Source organism: Vicugna pacos, chromosome 13 (assembly GCF_048564905.1).
Source record: "Vicugna pacos chromosome 13, VicPac4, whole genome shotgun sequence".
In the NCBI taxonomy this organism is placed as follows: Eukaryota; Metazoa; Chordata; class Mammalia; order Artiodactyla; family Camelidae; genus Vicugna; species Vicugna pacos.
Window position 1 is genome coordinate 58,645,825 of NC_132999.1, and position 22,304 is coordinate 58,668,128.

General features: G+C 50.1%; 1 protein-coding gene and 1 long non-coding RNA gene across 2 annotated transcripts in view; both read left to right on the plus strand.

Moving 5' to 3' along the window:
- LRRC38 (leucine rich repeat containing 38) overlaps positions 1-5,206 on the plus strand; it is a 31,387-nt gene extending 26,181 nt beyond the window's left edge. The window contains exon 2 of the mRNA XM_072975850.1: positions 4,301-5,206. Coding sequence (XP_072831951.1) covers positions 4,301-4,554 — 254 coding nt within the window. The 3' untranslated portion in view covers positions 4,555-5,206. The remainder of the gene's footprint in view (positions 1-4,300) is intronic.
- A 13,866-nt stretch (positions 5,207-19,072) lies between these two features.
- Positions 19,073-20,781, plus strand: LOC140700982 (uncharacterized). Its single transcript, XR_012079750.1, has 2 exons — positions 19,073-19,209; positions 20,454-20,781. It is a non-coding gene; the product is annotated as an uncharacterized lncRNA (long non-coding RNA).
- Positions 20,782-22,304: the final 1,523 nt, after the last annotated feature.

The following is a 22,304-nucleotide window of genomic DNA, read 5'->3' on the forward strand; positions in this document are numbered from 1 at the left end:
TCATCTTAATTTTTGCCTCAGCTTCCTGTAATTAGAGAAGCATCTCTCTAGCTGCTGCTGAAAAGTATGAACTCTGATGGTTGATTTCCTGTGTCGCCTGGATTGGGTGGGGAGGCCCAGATATCTGGTCAGACATTATTCTGGGTGTGTGTGAGGGTGTTTTTGGATGAAATTAACATTGGACTGAGTAAAGCAGATGGCCCTCCCTGCTGCCGGTGGGCCGCATCCAATCAGTTGAAGGCCTGATTAGTGCAAAAAGACCGACCGTCCAGCAAGTAAGGGGGAACCCCTCTTGCTTGACTACCTCAAGCTGGGACGTCAGTTTTTTCTTGCCTTTGGACTGAACAAAACATTGACTCTTCCGGGTCCTGGGCCTGTTGGCATTCAGATTGGAACCACACCATCAGCTTTCCTGGATCTCTAGCTTCCTGACTGTGTGTCTTGGGATTTATCAGCTCCATGATTGCATAAGCCAATTCCTTATAATAAGTCTCTTTATATATATCCACATCCTACTCATTCTGTTTCTCTGGAGATCCTGAATACAGGTACCTCCTGAGATACCTGGAGTCAGGCATGTGTGTAATTTGAAATCTTGAAAACCTAAATAACACTAACAGTGGTTTTTTCCAAGCATGAGTCGTGGCCAGGCACCATGGTAAGAGCTTTTCAGATATCCCCTCATTGTCTGCTCAGAACATCCTTGCAAGGTGATGACTGGGGAGGCAGGGCCTGGCCCAGGGTCACAGGACATCAGGAGGTGGAGCCAAGGGGCTCTGTTCTAACAGTCACAGGACAGGTTCCCTTCACCTGTGCATCTCAGCACGTCCACAGCGCCCTCTCCTGTCAAGGGAGAGGCTAAGCAAGCACCTTGACCTCAGGCTGTCCAGGTCAGCGCCTGGGGACCAGGAGCGTTGCTGGAGCGTTCTAGGGCATCACTTTAAAAGACACTCTGCCTAAAGGAAACTTGGCTTGAGGTACCGGGTGGGGCTGGGGCAGTCTTAGGTCTCCCAGCCTAGGAGAGTGGGTGGGACCGCATAATGGCTGGGGTCAGTCTTAGCTCGGTTGTTTCCTGGCTGTGTGGCCTAGCACAAGTCACTTGACTTCTCCGGTCTCAGTCTGAATATCTGTAAAATGGGGATGGTCACAAGCTCCTGTTTGGGTTGGTGTGAGGATGGAGTGAGCTGATGGGTATGAAGCCCTAAGAGCAGGGCCCGGCACACATGAGGTGCCCTGTAAGGTGCTGGCTCTTCTTCGCTGTTCTTAGCTCAGACAGCTGAGGAGGAGGGCTCGGGAGAGGAGGGAGAATGTTCCAAAGCAAGTAGGGATGTCATAGGGACGCCCCTCCTCCCCTCCCCGTGCCCACGCCCGCCAGTCCTCCGGGCTTCCCCCATGGCCCCCCACATCCTCCCACGCTGTCCACTCAGCTCCTCTAGGGCATTCCCTGAGCCTCTCCTGCACATTCTCACTGGCTTAAAATATCACTGTTCTATCTGCACATGTGTCCCGCTGCCCTCCTATTAGATCTAAGTTCTTTGAGGCCAGGACTGCGTCTTTCTCTTTTTTCCTTCTTTCTTCCTTCCCTTCTTTTTTTTTTTTTTTCAATCTAGCATAAAGCCTTATCTGTTTTGTTTAGTGCATGAATTAAAAAGCCATTTAACAAATGAATGTCTGTCGGGTGACTTGGAGTAGCCCTGCCTTGGAAGATTACCTACTTAGCCGAGCATTTCAGTCTAAAACAGCATTTGTCAATCAGGGAGTTCTGCCTCCTTCCCCGCCCTCCTCCCGGGGATATGTGGCGCTGTCTGGAGACATTATTGATCATCACTCTGGGTGGGGATGCTACTGGCATCTAGTGCTTAGAGGGCAGGGATGATGATAAACATTGTGCAGTGCACAGGACAGCCCCCTTCATCAAAGAATTATCCAGATCTGAATATCAGTAGTGCTGAGGTTGAAAAACCCTGGGCTAGGGTAACTCCTGCAGGGGAGAAGAGGGGACTCCAAAGTCAGATGACCCCCCACTCCTGAGTTCTGCAGTCCTTGCCTGTGTCCTTAGAGCACCCGGGCAGCGGTGCCTCCCCCGCCGTCCTCTGGGCACTGCTGACTCTTATTTCTCTGCCCTTTGTGAGCTACAAAAACCCATTAAGTCAGTGTATCTTATCGTGAGAGCTCCATCGAGCGTGGGTCTGGAGTCTCCCACCCCTGGTGGGCTTGTGTGTGCCATTTTCCAAGCAAGCCTGTTTCCTCTAGCCACTGAGACTGACATTTTCTAAAAGTGTCGCTTTGTAAAAATGCCAAGCCTGATCTCAAGGCACAAAGAGCATTGGCGAAATCAGAATTGACTTGAGGAGTCATGGTCAGCAAAGGCTGGACTAAACGGCAGGCTCTGTGGACTTGTGTTTTTTTGTTGGAGTTGTTGTTTTCCAGTTAATACAGTCTCTCTTGGTAATAATGACCTGTTATGGGTTTGAAGATGGCAAATACTGTCTTGGCTTTAGAAACTGCCTGTGCTTCATGCAGCCCATTGGTGTCCATCTTGTTTATTTTTGTAACATCTTTGGCTGGCGGGGAAGGGTGGGGTGGATGTTAAGAAGAGGCAGGTCGATTGATTTTCTTATTTTTCCATTGAAGGAAATAGCTTCTGTAAGGGAACCCCAATGTTACTCATCTTAAAGCTCTCTTGTTCTCTTCAAATGCATTTAAAATGCTCAGAAGTAGTAAACGAAAGGTTAGCTTCTTTAAGAAAAAGGAACAGTCAAAAATGGTAGTCAGGTGTAAACTGGAGAAACCTGCAGCACTCTGGTCCAGCTAATTCCTTGGGTATCTAAGGTAGGCGCTGATTCAGGGAGAGGAGGGAAGGTGAGTCTGGTTTCTAGGCAACGATTCCCATGGGGAGGAGAGCATTGGTGGGTTGACTGTAGACTTCGTAAAAGATGCACCAGGACAGAAGGAAGGAGGAAGCTCAGCCACTCTTCCAACATCTTCTGTTTCTGAGCTAGAAGGAAAGAGTCACAATAATAGTCCCAAAGGCTGGTGGCAGGGGTGCCGCGCACTTAGCAGGCTGCTCTTTGCAGGACAGAAACCAGCTAATTAGTGAGGTGTGAAAAAATCATTCTGACTTCCACATAATGCTGGAGATGGGCTGAAGGCAGCTTTTTGAAAGTAGGAAGCACTGAAAAAGAGCAACTAAAGGTTTTCCTGAGAACTGAAAGGAAACTAAAGGTAGATAGATTTTGCAGACAAGTGAGCTTAATGTCAAAACGGTGTCTCAGTGTCTCAGTGAAGTTATGTTGCTAAAGGCAAGCTATGTGAATTCTCTAGGTGTCAGTTTTCTCATCCATAAAATGGGTATAATAATAGTACCTACCTTATAAAGTTGTGAGAATCAAGAGTTAATATCCATATTGCCTTTAGAATGGTGTTTGCATGTAGGAAGCTCAATATGAATGTTAGTTACTACTACTTTATTTTTCTCTCCTCTTCCAGATCAGGAACAGGTCTGACCTCTTTATGCATTTTAATATCGTGAATTTCCTTATATCTGAAATTTGTGAAATAATGGCAGTAATTTGACTTTGTATATAGTTTGAACCGTGTAACTGTGTATCTGTTAGGATGTGTAGATTGTGCTTGGCAACAGACAGTCTTTATAGTTTAATACTAACCCAAGTCTGTATCTTTTGTTCATATCCACTGAGGATTTGTATTAGTCTGTTAGGGCTGCCATAACAAAATAGCCACCGACTGGGCAGCTTAAACAACAGAGATCTATTTTCTCACAGTCCTGGAGGCTAGAAGTCCAAGATCAAGGTGTGGGCAGGGTTGGTTTGTGCTGAAGTCTCTCTTCTTGGCTTGCAGATGGTCACCTTCTCTCTGTGTCCTCACACGGCCTTTCATCTGTGCACATGCAGGGAGAGAGAGAGAATTCTCTGTTGTTTCTTCGTCTTATAAGGACACCTGTCGTATTGATCAGGGCCCCACTCTTATGACCTCATTTGACCTTAATTACCTCGCTAAAGACCATATGTCCAAATGTGGTCCTATTGGAGGTTAGAGCTTCAACATACGAATTCGGGGGGTGGGAAGACGCTATCCAGCACATTCTGATTTCTCCCATAATGATTACTCTGGGGCTTTTACAAAAACTTTAAGTTCCATTCAAGCCAACTTCTCCCCGCTTTTGTGTGGGGGAGGGATGTGCCTGCTTTGCACTTGGTAAGCACTCAGTGTGTCGACTTTAAGGCAATGCTGGGCTGCAGCCTAAACCTCTGTCTCGTTCTGCCTGCCCTTCCCACAGGCCTGGATGAAATCCAGTGCTCCCTGCCCATGGAGAACAGGAGGGTGTTCCTGCACGAGTTGTCGGAGGCCAGCTTCAGCGAGTGCAAGTTCAGCCTGTCGCTCACGGACCTGTTTATCATCATCTTCTCCGGCGTGGCCGTGTCCATCGCCGCCATCATCTCCAGCTTCTTTCTGGCCACCGTGGTGCAGTGCTTCCAGAGGTGTGCTCCCAACAAAGACACCGAGGACGAAGACGAGGATGAGGACGACTGATACCTCGCTTTCCAGGACCCCAGCTGGTGGCTCCCCTCCGAGAAGAGAGGGCCATGCTGAAAACAGAATCGACCACCGTCAGCGACTGACCAGAGTGGTGCCTGCCCCATGCCTTGTCCCCTGGGTGTGCCCGGTAAGACCGCCGATCTCCGAGTTTAGAATCTGCAGAGCAGAGGAGCCCAGGAAGGATACGTGGATGAGAGCCTGCCTCTCGGCTGGAGGTGTGTGGTGGGGGAGAAGAGGGCCAAGTCGGGCTTCAGAGCGGACAGCTGGGAACAGCGGAGGGGGTGTGAAGACTGGCAGCAGTGGCCCGTGAAGGTGACCTTGCGCCGTCCACTTCTCTGACCTGGACTGGGAGACCAGGCAGCCTCTCTCTCCTCCCGAGAGACAGCAGCCGAGACACTGGGGATTGGAGATCGGGTCCGTCTCCATGGGAGCGGGGCTTCTGCTCCTTCTGGAACAGGCTTCGGCCACCTTGGCATGTTATGCAGAGAACAACCCCACGTCTGGCTAAAATGGCACCAGGGAAAAAGCCAAGACCTGGCCAAAGGGTGTTTGTTATATTTTCGAGTGAGTCGAAAGCTGTTGATAGAACTCAAACCTTGATCCTTATCCTAAGAGGTACCAGCTCATAAAGGAAGGGCAGTTGTACAATCGTAATGACCTTTGCTCAGAAGTACCAAGTTTTCCCTGTCCCATCCCCTCCCCCCCCCGCCTGCAGTGTGAGTCCAGCTCAGCCAGACAGTGCCTGCTCGTTCTCTGTGATGGCTCTGTTCCAGACTTGTCCTCTCCAGAACTTGGGATAAACTTTCCTGGAGGCCAGGATTCCAAAAAGCAGGTTACATCGGACCAACAAAATTAAAAAAGAAAAAAAAACCCAAAAAACAAAAACCCAAAAAAACTGGGTCTTGGCGTCTGAAAAACCTCCATCAGTGGCCTTAGGGTGTGTTTGTGTGTGTGACCTTTCTTTGGAGCGTGGGCTGTGACGGGCGGTGTTGTCCGGGATGTGGAATGCAGCACTTCGACTCAGAGACAATACGAAACAAGGGCATGCGCCCAGCAGGCTGAGGCAGGGTGACGGCTGTTAGCAGCACTGGGCCTTGCTGGGGACGGACCCTTAGACGAGGGGCTGGTGCGAAGCTCCTGGGGTGTTTCTGGGAATCATCTCTGCATTGTTTCCCGTAATATATCCCTTAGATTTCTTCCTCCGTTGCTCCCTTGCATCTTTGCCTCCATGAAGAGTTACTGACTGCATGCTCAGTGCACTGGGTATGCGTTCTGTAAGGAAGACAGGGCCCCAGCTTGCTTGGGCCTCCTGTTCTTCTGGGTGGACCATAAAACGAACAAGTCAGAAAAGTGTATTTGCAGGTAGTGATCAGCTCAATGAAGAAAATAAATGAGGTCTTGTAGGGAGAGTACCTGGTTGGTAGGAGCCAGTCTAGAGTGGGAAGTTGGGTAGATTAGCCAGGGCTGTCCTGAGAAACACAGCCAATAGGAGATCTGTCTGTCTCTCTGTCTGGATTATAAGGAATTGGCTCACGCAATCATGGAAGCTGAGAAGTCCCACGGTCTGCAGTCAGCCAGCTGGAGACCCAAGAAATGTTGGTGGTGTGGTTCTGAGTCCAAAGGCCTGAGCACCAGGAGAACCAACGATTAAGTTCTAGTTCGAGGGCAGGAGAAAACCCAGCTCAGGTAGTCAGGGAGAGGGAGAAGGGGAAGGAGGGAGGGAGAAATTCCTCCTCCCTCCGCCGTTCGTTCTGTTCAGGCCCACAGGGGATTGGGCGCTGCCCACCCACTTCGGGGAGGACGACCTGGTTTACTCAGTCTGCAGATTCAAATACTCGTCTCATGCAGAAGCCCCTCAGAGCACGCTTTCTTGGGGTGGTGTGCTGGACGCCAGGAAGGGCAGCCTGCACTTGCTGGGAGCACCCAGGAGGAGTTGACTTTGAACCTCAAATTCAACATCTTGGATCCATTTGGGAAAGTCAAAACTGCCAAAATATCTTGTCTCACCGTCTTGCTCTCCTTAAGGTCTGATGACCAGAGGATTCCGGCAACATCACAAATGAATTCATCTCATTGTGAAGCAGGTACCCCCAGTGCAGCCCCTGGACCTTGGCACTGGGCCCCTATTTTGGGTCCAGTGCTTTGGAGGACCCCTGTCCCAGCCCTCCGCCAGCCGTGCTCTTCCTCTGGGGTGAGGAATCTGTGGCCCAAGGGCACACCGCTGTAAGAACCAGAGTCTTCCTCTAGCACGCTCTTTGGGTTCTCAGGACCTGAGAATTCCCTGCACAGACAACCCCAAGCTCTAGGGTGGGCGCCTTCCCCCCACCCCTCCCCCAGGGTGGACTGAGTGGCCAGGCAGTGGATCTGAGTTGGCAGGGGACCTGAACAGAGGCTGGATGTGCAGGCTGGGTGTCCGCACACATGTGCACACAAGACCCTAGAGGCTCAGGACAGAGCCAGGGCGGGGAAGAGAAAGGGGGAGGTCCTAGATGGCTCAGGTCTCCCCACACCGCCATATTCTGGGGCAGATGTCCAGGAATTCAAGAGTCATCATTTAAACCTGGTCTTCAAGTCATTAAGAAAGTATTTTTGTCAAGGTAACCAGGTGGAACTATGTTTTTTTTTAGCAGTTTATCTTTACGACTTAGGAATGTTTAGACAGAGGTGTGTGGAGGGTATTTGTACTCTTGTCCTGGCTTCACAGATATCACAGGTCGGCCTGGGGGCCGCAGCAGGACCGAAGGGCAGCTGCGGGCCCTGGCTCTGGTCCTGGAACCGGATACCACTTCTGCCCTGCGGGGCTGGTCCACACGAGCCTTTATGCAGAAATTTCGGCTGAAAAATACACGACGCCGATTGCTGTCACCAGTGATGGAGAGGGTTTGCTCTGAATATCCGTGTTTCCTCCTCCGCCTCCCCTTCCCCCACCAGTGTTACAGGCATGAATTCTAAGTGCAGCCAGTGGCTGGGAGGGGCAGTTTCCCCACCCTTAGTACATTTAACTGGACCCTGGAACACAGCAAGGCTCTGAGTCTCCTTAACAGCCACAGGCCCCGGGCCTTGGTCATAAAATCCTTTTTAGTGGCCTCGAGTGGCCTTGAAAGTTAAGTAATTCATCATTATTATTAAGTGGTCTGTTCTCACCAAAACCTCCCCAGAGCAGACCCCTTGGGTTTCATTTGCCTGCAACCAACAAAATAGCCTTGTTCTTTAAGACTCCAGACTAATAAACCCACATCCAAACCTGACATTGTTTTTCTACGTAAAAGAATTTTTAAAAACAAAAAGAACACTGTTCTCTGCTGTCTGCAAATGTGATCCATTTTCTGAAAACACACCTTTCCAGGGTGCGAGTGAGTTATTATATTTTGGCCTTGGAGAAAAATACAATGTGCGTTTATGGTAAAACGTCTCACCCATGCTCAGGACTGTTAGGAGCTCAGTGACTCTGGAGAGCCTTTGGGACCTGAGCTGGGAGTGCTTTTCCAGGACAGACCCACCCTCCCAGTCTGAACCTCTGACTGTGAATAATCAGAGGGAAGCAATTGCCTGTCAGCCTCAAAAGGACCCTTCGGGGGCGGAGGGTAGGTCTTCAGTGGAGTGTCCACCTGTCCCCCTAACCAAGTGCCCTGCGCTGTGCCAGGGACCCTCTGGGAGCCTCAAGCCCTCTCCTGTTAAAAGAGAAACACAGAGATGGGGGTACAGCTCAGCTGGCAGAGCGTGTGCTGAGCACGCACAAGGTGCTTGGGTCAATTCCCAGCACTTTCGTTAAAAAAGGAAAAGAAAGAAGAAACACTGACTTCTTGGCCGAATTGATGAGATCGCCATGAAACAACGGGAGGGACGCCCCCCTTCCCTCTGCCGCCAGAATCCTCGCGGTGCCTCCCTGAGCACCCACCCGAGAGGGTGCCCCTCAAGAGAACAGTAAGACCAGAGCTCAAATCCCAGCATCAGAAAACAGGCACCCAGAGCCAGCCCTCTGAAGACCTGGGCAGGTATCCAAAGAGCTCAGTTCTCCTTTCTACATGTTATCAGCCCCGGCTGTTAAATGTTAGCCTTTGCACGCATGCCCTGGGGTCCACTCACCAGAAATACGAATGAGGCCACATGCACACTTAGGTTACGTCGTCCTGGTGGATCCCACGTGCCTGACTGCAAGTCAGCAAAGGCACCCCCCGCCTACCCCCACCCCACAGACACTATTTACAGGGGTGGGGAGTCTCTCAGGCTAAAAACCCAGTCTGACGGCATCCACCAAGTGTCCAGTGTGTCTGATGAGGGTTCACGCTTGCCCTGGGCAGGGTGGCCTCCACCAACGGTGTGGTGGCTCCTTGGGGGACCCCGTCTCTGCCCAGGTGTTTGCTCCCGGACTGCCATCCCTCACTCACCCTGCAGAACCACAGGCTGTTTTCCACGGACAGTCCCCCTCTGTGAGGTCAGACTAGACCCGAGGCCAGGCTTAGAACCAGACCCCCTAAGAGCCTCCCAGTTTCCCCATCTCTGGCTTCCTCCCTCACGTTGTGACTCAGGTTAATCAACAGGAGCAAATAAAATTCCCTGGGCAGGGCTGGACCGCCTGCAGCCATGACAACCACCCAGCTGCCAAACCAGACAAGACTCAAGTGGAACAGGGATGCAGACGTCGGAGCCATTCGTACCTGCGCTCCCTCCTGGCTGAGGGGGAGGCTCAGCCTGGGGCAAGGCCTGGGCTCTCTGCACCCCCAAGAGCTGCCCAGGAAGGCAAGAAATGCAGGGGCAGGACATCCCCCCTAGGGGGCTCTGAGCCGGCACCATGGACGTCTCCCCCTGCCCCGTGGAATCCTCTGTCCCCAGAGATGCTCCAGGAGGTCAGAGCCAGTGGATCGCCATCCCTAAGCACCAGCCCTTGACCAGGCCTGGCGGACAGGAGTGCTCAGTTGTCATATGAACAGAGGAACACACACTTCCCCAACTGAAGAGGGGACACCATATGGCCTCCCTTGAGGAAGGAAGTCCAAGGGAGGGAGGAGGCTGGGCAGAGTCCAGGCTGGGATCCAAGTCAGCTTATTGCACTTGACCCACAGCCATTGAAATGGTCCTAACAGAGCATCTGGGACTAGTATTACTGGAGCTTTAAAAGAACAGATTAATAAAGCATTCTGGTATGTGAGTCAGGGTACCCACATTCCACCTGAGTACTGCAGGGCATCCGAGCTGGCCCTTAGATCGGGTGATGCTGCTGTGGGTGGTCCTCACCCCTCTCCCCCTGCCCCATCCCCATCTCTCACACCCGTCAGTCCAGGGCCCCTGCAGCTGACTGTGACCTCAGCCTGGGATGCTCTTCCCCTAGATCCTTGCCCCTTCTTGACATTCAGGTCTCAGCTCAAAGGACACGTCCTCAAAAAGGCCCTTCTGCAGATCCCAGCTAAAGAAACCCTAACGCATTGTCACCCTGTTTCATCCTCTCACAGCACTCGTTGTGCGGGCTTCCTGGGTTTTGTTTGCTTCCTTGTGTACCATTTCCTCCTCTCTGGACTGTGGACAGCAAGAGCAAGGTCCTGCTTGTCTTGTGTATCTTGGATGCCCAGGGCCTAGATCTGTTGTGGGCTTGGCAGAAACCTGATAAATATTCATGAAGTAGGTGGATGAGGTGGGTGAGTGGATGGATGGATGGATGAGTGGGTGAGAGGGTGGATGGGTGGGTGGGTGGGTGGGTGGCTGGATGTATGGATGGATGGGTGAATGGGTGAATGGGTGGGTGGGTGAGTGGATGGATAGATGGATGAGTGGGCGGATGGATGGTTGGATAGGTGGATGGATGGGTGAGTAGGTGAGCAGATAGATAGATGAGTGGGTGGATGGTTGGATGGATAGATGGCTAGATGGAAATTTTTCTTCCCTTTCCAAAGACTTGGGAAGCTACATATAACATGTGAGGAATATGACAAAGGAAGGATTTACAAGACATAATGAGTAGGTTAGAGGAAAATGCTGCTTCATCTTGTCGAGGGCACAATTCTGAGCCTTGGGCTGCAGTAAAGTCAGGAACCACTTGTGGCATTTCCTTTGTGCTAACTTGCCTATCTTGGCTGTACCTCTGAAACCTTCTGCTCTGCCCGCTGTGGGCAGCTAATTACAGATGGAGACCCCCAGGCTTCACACCTTGCCGTTCATCCATGAGCTGGGAGGACAAGCTCCCCTCAGATCACCACGTGGGGCAGTGGCGGTGGCTGCCTCCTCTCCACTTGGGGTAACCCCACCCCCTGCGCTCTCCTCTGCTTGGCACGGCCAGCTGTGGCATCTGCAGCTGGGTGCTGAAAGATTTCTCTTCATGACCATCTGACCCCTAATTACTCGTGTTAATTACTTGGACAGCTTTCCCTGCACAAAGGGCTTCAACCCAGGGAGGGTGAGGAGGCGGCGCTCTTCGCCTGTCCTTGTCCACCACCTGCCTCCAGCAGGAGGAGGCTGTGTGCTGTTCAGGTTATTATTCAGTGCTCTCAGTGGAGGTCAGTCTGTCACTTTGATGATTTCCCTCTAAGAGCGTATTCTCTTGCTAATCCTGCATCCTCCAAAGTGCTTGATTGCTTGCTGGAGGAAACAAGTGTGATGGGTGGAGAGGCGGGGAGAGCTGATGCAATGTGGAATTAATGGCCTCAGTGATTTCTGGTCCACACTCTCGCTCCCAGGGAAAGACCAGCATGGACAGAAGCCCAGCCCAGGACAGAAGTCCAAGCGGGGCATTAAATGCCTGCGCCTCCCACGCCCCTCAAGCCACCATCTGACGCATCGTCAAACCCCCTCCTCTCTGCTTCTAGGGAAGTGTGTGACAGGCTCCCCGGTTATCTGGCTTTGCATCTTCCCCTCATTTGCCCCGATTTGTCCTGCCCAAATCCTCCTTGTTCTAGATGCTTTTACATGGGACTCCCTCCCTCCCTCATTCATACATTCATCCGTCATTCAGTCATTCAACATTTGTTAAGTGTTCCCCCGGGCCAGGCACTGGACATACAGCAGCACAGGACAGACAGTCTCTTAACTCATCACAGGCGATTTTCCATCAGAGAAAAGTCAAACACGCGATCACAATAATGTGATGAGTTAAGACAGGGAGTGCTGGTGCCTGGAGAGCCCAGGGCAGGGGCCAGCTCAGGCTGAGAGGCCAGGAGAAGGGTCCCTGGTTAGAACTAATGACTCCAACCAAACCCCTGCACTAAGAGAGGACCAACTGCTAACAGGGCTTCTGGGAGCATCAGGCTGTGTCCCTAGGAAGACCCCAGCCCCCCATCAAATGCCTGCCTGGAGGACCTCCATGCTGCCGGGAAAATTTACTGCTGTTCTAGCCAACACCTGACAGAGACCCCAACCTCCATCTCTCAGAGATTTGCTAAAAAGGGTTTATAACTGTGATTCCTTCCTCTGTCCCTTTGAGATGTATACATACCTCCTACAACTTGGAGTGCATTCTCTAGGCCCTGAGGACCACTCCTTTGAAATGAATCATCAGGAAGAGAGGGCCACTCTCCCAGTCCCTGCAGGAGGATGGAACTTCCCGTCTTCCGTAACCGCCAGCTCGCAGACACAACTGCTCTACCCTTTTGGCTTGTGCACCAGCCAACCCACCAGTCCCTTGCAGCCCTTTGCGTCTCTGATCGTACTGGAGACCTGCTGCCCCTCCTTCCTTCTACCTTTAAAAGCCCCACCACCTCTGCACAAGTGGAAACAGAGCTCTGCCCTTCCCTCACTGTCAGCAGTCACTGAATAAAGCCTGTTTTCACCACTTTAACTAACTTCCAGTCATGTTTTATCATCGACGCTGTGGGAGGGACATTTAATCTGAAGCTGGAAAAATGAGCAGTGGTTAGCCAGGCTAAGTTGGTGGGCCTGGGGCCAGGAAGTGGGGGGAGAATGTTCTAGGCAAAGAGTAAGGGAGAAACCAAGAGAGGCTTGGAGGGGCTGGAGGTGGAAAGCGGGATGAGGTCCTTGGTCCTTGCTGGCACGCTGCCTTCCATCCCCAGTGAGAGACTCTGGCACTAACTGAAGTTTCTCCTGCATCCATCCAGCCTCCTGCCCTCTGCCTGGTCAGTTCTGCCCAGCGGGTGCTCAGCCTGCCCTGCCAACTCCCTGCTGGGCTGGCTCAGGGCTACCCAGCCCTCTCTGGGGACCAAGAGGATACTGCTGTCCATGGCTTTTTTTCCCCCATTAAAAAGATCATGATAAAATTCACATACCAGAAAGTTCAGCCTTTTAACGTGCACAGCGGTTTTAGCATTTTCACGAAGTTGTGCAACCATTGTTACTATGTAATCCCAGAACATTTCATCATCACAAAAAGAAACCCCGGTGGGAGGTATAGCTCAAATGGTAAAGTGCATGCTTAGCACGCATGAGATCCTGGGTTAAATCCCTCGTACTTCCTTCAAAAATAGACCTAATTACCTGCTCCCCAAAATAAATAATTTTTTAAAAAGAAAAGAAAAAGAGAAACCCCATACCTATTGGTAGTTACTCCTCATTTCCCCTTCCTACAGCTTCTGCAACCACTAATCTGCTTTCCATATCTATGGACTTCCCACTCTGGACTCTTCATTTAAGTGGAATCATCCAACGTGTGGCCTTTGGGGTCTGGCTTCTTTCACTTGGCATGATGCTTTCAGGTTTCATCCACACAGTAGCGGGGATCAGTATCAGAACTTCCTTTTCATTGCTGAGTAATAGTCTACCATGTGAGTATACCAAATTTTGTTTACCTGTTCGTCTATTGATGGGCTTCTGGGCTGTTTCTGCGTTTTAGCTACTGTGAGTAATGCTGCTATGAACATTCATGTCTGTGTTTTCTTATGAATGTTTTTGACTCTTTGGGTTATATATACAGGAATGAAATTGCTGGGTCATTTAGTAACTGTTTAACTTTTTGAGGAACTGCCAATTATTTTCCAAAGCAACCACACCATTTTCCATCCCCCCAGCAATGTAGGAGGGTTCCTGTCTCTCCAGGTCCACAAGAACACCTGCTATTGTCTATCTTTTTGTCTTTTTGATCACAGCCATCCCCGTGGGTGTGAAGTGGCTCCCAGCTTCTCCTCCCGTCATTTCACTCACCCTTCTCCACTCTGGCTTTGCCTCCAGAGCGGTACTGGACTCCTTTGTGGTTCTTCCTGGGGGCTGGTGAGAAAGCCTCAGAGGTGGGTGAGAACCACTCAGACCCAGGGGCTCAGACTAGAACACCTGCTCTCTTCTGTGATGCCCTGGAGAAAACCCTTCATGGGAGCAGAGAGCCCAGAGTGACCTGTGTCCCATGTGTGAGACTGTGAGCCTGGGTTCTTTCCCATAAAAGATGCTCAGCGAGGCTCAGCCAAGGAGCTGCCCAGCTGCAGCCTTTCTGTCCTCACCGTCACAGCTGTCTTGGGAGATGGAGTTGCTAACTAAAAATTGGCACTTGTCATCTGCCTCTACAAGGATTGGATCTTGTTGACACTTGCCATCTAAGTCTGCTTGGATTCAATCACGAGCCACTGCAGCCACTGACGTCCCACACTCCCTGAAAGGAGTTCAGGGTTGAGATCAGGACTTAGGCGCTCTGTGCTCCGGGAAAACTGGCAAAACAGACCTTCAGATCGAGATTTTCAGATTTTATGAGCCCAATCCTTGCATCTTCTCATACCTAGAAAAGCAGTAAAATCAGTAACGGTGCCACCTTCTCCTCATGACTAGCAGCAGCCTCTGCCTAAACGTGGGCTTGGCTGCACGCGCCCCCTTCACTAAAGTCATACATAACACCGAGCTCTCTCCTGCCTCCTCGGAGCAGTTTCTCAGAGCCGTCTGCGGTGCTGTCTCCCGGGCTATAGTTCTCATTTGCCCCAGATAAAACTTAACCCACAACTCTCACGTCGTGTGATTTTATTTCAGTCGACAGAGTCCACACTCCGAGAGGGGGGTCAGTGCCCTGAAAGGGGAAAAGAAAGAAGAGCTCTCAGAACACGGGCTCTGACCCAGTTGGGGTGAAGGTGGATTGCATTTGGGAGGGCAGGCCTTGGGGCCAGGAGCAGGCAGGCTGTCCAGGACCCGCTCTGATTCACAATCCCTGCTAGAAAGGTGCACGTGCGCCTCTCTCAAGGGGAGCCTCATCACTGGGCAAAAGGAGATTCTCCACCATTGCAGCGGTGGCGGGGATGATACAGAAAAAACAGATGCGGGGCGGTGGAGGGAGGGCCATGTCCCAGGTCTAGGCTGAGCCCCTGGGATGTGCCTCACCAAGTGTGGGTCCTTGGCTTCGCGCGGGGAAGAATTCAAGAGCGAGCCGCAGTTGAGTAAAGGTAGATTTATTTAGAGAGATCCATACTGCATAGAGTGCAGGCTGTTTCAGAAGGCGAGAGAAAGGCCACGAGGTGTGGGGGGTCGGTGCAAAGGTTAAAGTAAAAGTAGGTGCACACTCCATAGACAGAGTGCGGGCCGTCTCTGAAGACAGACAAGGGAGCGAGAGGCTTCGAGGTTCAGTGTTGGCCAGTTTTTATGGACTCGGTAGCTTCACATGCCAACAAGTGGGAGGACATTCCAACTACCCTGGGGAAGGAGCTGAGATTCCCAGGAATTGGGCTACTCTTTGACCTTTTACGGTCAGCCTTGAAGCTGTCATGGCGCCTGTGGCAGTGTCATTCACTGTGTTAATATCACAATGATAATAAATCACAGTGAAGCTCAAGGTCTACTGGAAGTCAAATCCCTCACCATCTTGAGCCTCAAGGCCTACTGGGAGCTGAGTCTTCCACCAGTTTGGTGCTAAGTGCTGTGTCGTTCCTTGAATGGCTGTGCCCTACCCCTCTTCCCTCCTTCTCAGAGGGGCACCTGCTGTGACATTACCAGGGGCAGTTTCGGGTTAGTTGGGCTTTGCCCATCCCTACGCTCCTGCTAGGGCTTCCCTTTACTGCTGCAGCCTTCTCTGGCACTTACCTTTGTGCGGTTGAAGCCCCCAGCTGGGAGCTACACAGCCCTCTCCCCAGGGGTGTGCTGGGACAATGGCTCATGGGGAAAAAAAAAGAAGTCCTTGTTTGTAGCATTTACCAATTTCCATGGTGTAAATATTTCCTCTTGGCCAGTTTCAAGCTCCCAATGTGATGCCCCTGAATGCGGGAGTTGGATGTTTGCAGCTGGTCTCAGCAGCTGATAGGCACTGGCAACAGCACATCACTGCCCTCCTCTGGGTCCCCCAGGCCATCAGCTGGTGACTGATGGGGAGGAGGTCGTCAGGGGCACAAAAGCCCCGTCCTGTGCCTGGGGTGGGGGAGAGGGGTGGGGTGGGGCAAGTCACGCTCCAGGGCCCCCTGAAGATGTGCTACGGCTAGACTGGCTGCTGAAGCTGGTCTTGGGTTCCTTCCTCTGCCTTCTTCTGCTTCCCTCCCTCCTTCACGGTTTCTTCCAAGGCCTCTCACTCAATGAACCACATGCCCTTGTTTCTTCTCTTTGCCTCCTGAGACTTAGGCACCTGTAATTGGTTTCTGTTCCAGGGAGGGGCAGGAATATGATCCTGGGGGTAACAGCCTGGGTGACCAGGACCCTGCCCCAAGGCTGTCCTACTGTTTCTGTATTGTCCCTTCCTAGTCTCTGCACACCCTCCCTGCCCTGATTAGCAACTGTTTGAATCTGCCCTTAGGAACTCAGGGAGGTCAAGGAGGCCGAGCAAAGCCTATTTCTCACAAACTAGAAACAGGGAAAGATTTGTGCCAGGGAGGACCCCACAGGGTTCTGCTCGGTATCACAAATTCTAGGTTCTTTATTTGCAAACTCCAGCCACTCCCTGGCTCCTCAAAATTTGACATTTATATTCATTATTTCCTAGAAATGGGATCTCATTCTCCAGTGCTATTTCAGCTGTGATCTGCTCCCCTCATCTCATTTCCTCTCTAGGTGGGATTACCGGGGTCCACTACAAGCCAGCTGAGGGGCCTGGAGCCCCCAAAAGATAGGACGTCCTTTAATATGATACCTTATTAGAACTCTTGGCTGAGAGGGAAGTAAAAAGCAAGCAGGGAGTGAGGCTGCCGCCCGAATGTGACTCCAAGCTGCATCGCCCTGCTCTCTGAAGCATGTCTGTACCTCTTATTTACTTGTTTACTCGTGTGCACAGACATAACTAGACTAGCAGAAGGCAGAGCTCTAAGCTGGCCCCCAAGATTCTCACCCTCTCCCCAACCGTGTGCAAATCCTGTACCACCCCCCGCCCTTGAGTGTGGGCTGGACAGAGAAAACGAAGACGTTTCACGTGTGATGAGGTTACACGATAAGGCCAAAGGGGAAGGGACCTTGCAGCTGGACTTTGGGTTAATCAAAAGGGAGATTTTCCTGGGCAGGTCTTGAAGGAGGAGGATCTTGAAGAGAGAGACTCTGCCTCCTGCTGGCCTTGAAGCAGCAAGTTGCCCTGAATTCTACAGCTGCAGGAAAATGGATTCTGGATTCTGCCACAGGAGCTTGGAATAGGACCCCAAGCCTCCTATGAGACCCCAAGCCCAGCTGACACCTCGACTGCAGTCTCACGGGCCCTTGAGCAGAGGACCAAGCTAACCCACGCCCAGACTCTAGAACCACAGAAACCGGGACATAGTACATGGGTGATTTTTTTAAAAAACAATTTCAAATTTTATATGGAACCATAAAAGACCCTGAACTGCCAAACCAATTTTCTGTAGATCTTTTTTTTTCTTCTTCTTCTCTTTCTTCTTTTTGTTATTTTTTTCTTGTGGTTTGATGACTGGAGAAGTTCCTTTAACATTTGTTGTAAAGCTGGTTTGGTGGTGCTGAATTCTTTTAGCTTTTGTATATCTGTGAAGCTTTTGATTTCTCCATCAAGTCTGAATTAGAGCCTTGCTGGGTAGAGTATTCTTGGTTGTAAATTTTTCCCTTTCATCATTTTAAATATATTGTGCCACTCTCTTCTGTAGAGTTTATGCTGAAAAATCAGCTGATAACCTTATGGGAGTTCCCTTGTATGTTATTTGTTGCTTTTCTCTTGCTGATTTTAATATTTTCTCCTTATCCTTAATTTTTGTCTATTTGATGACCACGTGTCTTGGTATTTTCCTCTTTGGGTTGATTCTGTGTGGAACGATCTGTGCTTCCTGGACTTGGATGGCTGTTTCCTTTCCCAAGTTGGGTGATGTTTTAAACTGCTAAATTTTCTGATAATTTGTTATTCTTCATAGCACATTAACATATAGCGACTTGGGAAGAGAAAGTCATCCTGGTCAGAAACCAAAAAATATCATTAAAAGATTGTTTCTCTTATTCAAATGTTAATTGTAGGGGGTGGGGCGGGGCGGAGGGAGTAAACCACCGAAGAGTTTTTAACAGTTCTGTTGAGATGTAATTGACATATAGTACATTGCATGTGTTTAAAGAGTATAATTTGATACGTTTTTACCTACATCTCCGTCGTGCCCATGAAATTGTGATTATGAACATGGCCTTCATCCCGAAGGGCTTCCTCATCCCTTTCCTTTGTCATCTCTCTCACCCGCCTTCCCCATCCGCAGGAAACCAGTGGTCTGCTTGTCACTACAGATCGATTTGCATTTTCTAAAGCTTTTACCAGTGGAAGCCTAGAGTAGGCATTCTCTTTGGTCTGGCTTCTTTCAGCCCACAAGACTGTGCTGTGATTCATCCCTGCCATTGCACGAATCGGCAGATCATTCTTCGTTAGTTACTGCTGAGACGTCCTGGATGCCCTTTGATCTCAAGCAGGTGCCTCGGTGTCTCTGGAGCTCAGTGTCTTCAGTGGGTAAACAGACAGCAGATCCCCTGGGAACTACTACCTGGCTAACTCTGTCTCTCTCCTCCTGGGAGCCAGGACACAGCACACCTTTTCCAGTACCTGCTTTTCTGTGTGCTAGCTGTTGGGTCAGCTGACGTCCTGCAAAGTCCACCGACCCCCGTTCCTGGGCTCTAAGATGTCTGTCTGTGATCCCTCAACAGGTAAAGTGCATTCTTTACTGCGTGTATGTCCCTTAACAAGCTGATAGCCCCAGGTAACGCCTAATCTCACAATGGCTCAGGCGGGCTTGTTTCAGCCCCCCTTATCAGAGTCATAAACCCCACTGCCCTTCACGGCCCCTAAACCTCTTACCTCACCTACAACCAATCAGAGAAACTTGTGTGCGAGCCGATCAGGCACGTGTGACCTGACCTTATAAAAGACCCCCAGCAGCCGGCCCTCAGTGCCCACACAGGCATCTCTCATCTGCGAGGCCCACTGTTGTCCACGACAGGGTACCCCTAATAAACTCTTTTCTATTCCCATACTTTATATCTGGTAAGTTCTTTTACCAACCTGCACATCATCCTGTCTCTAACAGGCTGCCCCACTGTGTCCCACCAGACAAGCCAGTTGCCTGGGGTTTCTCAGTGTGTGGTCAGTGCCTCTGAGTATGAGAAATTCATCTCTCTTAGTTCTTAGCTTGTGGATAGAACATTTGAGACCCCAAGATTCTGGGGACCCTCTGTGACACTGAGTGACCTCAAAGACAACAGGCCTGTTTGAGGACTGGCCGGCATTCTCAGCACCCTGAGAACACGGGCTCTGAAAGGAGAATTCAACATCAGGGCTGCAGACACAGAGGATCAATTGAAATCCGGGGTCGATTGCCACCAGCCCTGCCCTCCTTTCTGCTGGGATCCTGGGTGAGGAATATAGAGTGCAGTGGGTGACTAGGGCTGGGGGGCGGGGAGGCAGCAGAGTACAGCCCCTGCCCTGGAAAAGAAATGAAATATAGTTGGGGAACAAAAAAGAAAAGAAAAGAAATCAAGAGAAACAAACAAAAGCAATGGACCCTTTTGCATCTCCTTGGCAGACCCAACCTCAAATCCTGTTTCTGGATATCTGATGGATTCACAGACCTATATATTGAAATGGTAGACAGCAGGTAGCTTACCTCTCTGAAAAGAGTTCACCAAGTCTTGGTTGAACATTGTTTATAAAAAGATGTAGCTGGAACTTCCAAAGCAGAGAGGATATCCATCGATGATCTCGGCTCCTGGGACTAGGCCCACCTGGGCAAAGAAGCCCTTACCTTGACCTGAAATTCCATCTTTTGGGGACCACATACCTCCCCTGCCCAGAAGCCTCATATGTTGCTGGGAGTAGAGGCACTGGCTGGGTCATACTTTCAGGGTCCATTTTTCTAGGTGCCCCAGACTTCCCTCTTGTGGACATCTCTACCTGTGGTCTAGTTGGAGCCACCTCTGCTTTTCTTGCTTAAGAAGCCTCTGCTTCCACCACTTAACCTTCTTCCATCCCTGGGTCCTGAGGCTGGGCAAGAACCCTGGCTTCCTTTGGCCCGAACAAGCCTGCCATCACTCTGAATGCTTGGACTTTCTGACCACATGCTGGTGCTTCCTCCTGGCACGGGTTCCTTCAGTCATCTGTTCAGGACAGATGCACTGAGCATCTTCTCTGTGGCTGATTGGCACTGGGCAGCATCGAAGGGGCATCTCCAAGACAACCACATCTCACCTTTCATCTACCTTGGGGAAGTGACCCTATGAATGTGTTCTGTGGAAGGCTTGTATTTCAGATCGATTAGAATCAGAGAGTTTTAGAATGAGGAAGTAACTTAATTTCTACAAATGTATTCTCCCACCAATTTGCTGATGTGAATATTGAGGAACAAAGAGGTGAAATGACCACAGTACAGTTACAGAGCTGGTTAACAGCCAAGCAGAGTTAGAACCCTCCTGTGTCACTTAGAATTGGGCTTGGCTATGTATGACAGCAAACAAGCAGACAACCACCACCACCAGGTAACAGTGGCTTGAACAGGAGAGTAGCTAATTTCTCTCTCTGATCTGGTAATCTGTTGACTTTCTGGCCACGGCACAATGCCAGGAACCCAGGCTCCTTCTTACTACGGCTTTGCCATCCACAGCACCTGGGTTCCACCTCATGGTCCAAGATGTCCACTTGAGCTCCAGCCATCACTTCAGCATCCCAGCCAGCAAGAAGAAGGAATGGTGGAGACAGACAGCCCACTCCTTCTTAAGGAGACTTTCCAGGAGTTCCACACAACACTTCTGCTTATTTCTTAGTGGTTTGAAATTGGTCACCAGGCTGTAACTACTTTAAGGGAAATGAAGTCATTTAGCAGGACGAGGGTGGGGTGGGGTGTGGGAGTGGAACATGTGACCAGCTTGTTGTTTTATTTTTTCAATTAGTAGGGAAAAGGGGAAAATGAGTATTTTTTAAAATCTGGTGTATATATTTATATTTTTTATTGGCATATAGGGGAACGAGTATTGAAAGGCAACTGGATGTCGCGTATATCTGGAAAATCCCCCACCGCTCCCATCAGCCTCAGTCTCAGGTGCTCACATGAACGCACGTATTCAGAAAGCTTCTGGATTTCCTAATTCGCCTTCTCGCTAATGTGTTTGAAACTCCAACATCAATACTCTTGGCACTTCTGCTGTCATTCGCAGACGTGCCTGCGCTCAGAGTAGAGAAAACCTTGAGTCGCCGGACATACGTGTCCCCATCTGAGGTCAAACAAGGGCACACCCCGCGTCCTCCTCCAGCTCTCATGCTGTACACAACCTGTGCACGGTCTATTTACAGACACATTTTTTTTTGTTTTTTGCATTTTTGCGCATTTTGTTGGTGAGTTGATCCCGAGTGTGGTGCTGAAAGGCTGTCCTTAGTGTGAGAAGGCTGGGAGGTGCCTGATGGGGGAAATACGTGTGTCAGATGAGCTTCGTTCAGGCATGAGCGAGAGTGCTGTCAGCCATGAATTCAAGGTCAACTCATAAATAGTCATAAACAGAAACATACATCAAAAAAGGTTATGTATTGATTGACTGACAAAAATGTTGTGACCAGAGGCTCGAGTATCCTAGCCCTGGGTTTCCCCCGGGGACAATGGTTCGGTGTTGGTCAATTCAGCATTTTGGCAACTAGATGGGACAGTAATTACAGTAAATAACAAGAATGGACTGTACACACACACACACACCTCGTTTGATCCTCACAACATTCCTGTGAACGAGGGATTGTTAAGCTCATTTGATAGACTTTGGAAACCAGCTCAGAGAGGTTAAGTGGCTCTCCCAAAGCTACACAGCCAACAAGTGGGCTTGAATTCAGTTCTGTCCAACCCTAGTTCTCCCTCTTGCCCCATCCAGGCTGAATAGAGAGAGTCAGAATAAAGTCAAAAACCAGGATTGGTGGGGTGCAGGGAGGGTGTAGCTCAAGGGTAGAGCCCATGCTTAGCATGCACGAGGTCCTGGGTTTAATCCCGAGCACCTCCATTAAAATAAATAAATAGATAACCCTAATCTCCCCTCCTCAATAAATAAATAAAAACAAACTGCCACTAGAAAAAAAAACGGGGGGTGGGTATGGCTCAGTGGTAGAGTGCATGCTTGGCTCCCAGTAAGAAAAATACCATATGAGATTGCTCATATGTGGAATCTAAAAAACAAAAACAAACAAACAAACAAACAAAAACAAAGCGTAAATACAGGACAGAAATAGACTCATAGACAGAGAATACAGACTTGTGGTTGCCAGGGGGATGGAGGGTGGGAAGGGATAGACTGGGATTTCAAAATTGTAGAATAGATAAACAAGATTACACTGTATAGCACAGGGAAATATACACAAAATGTTATGATAATTCACAGAGAAAAAAATGTGACAATGAGTGTGTATATGTCCATGAATGACTGAAAAATTGTGCTGAACACTGGAATTTGACACAACATTACAAAATGATTATAAATCA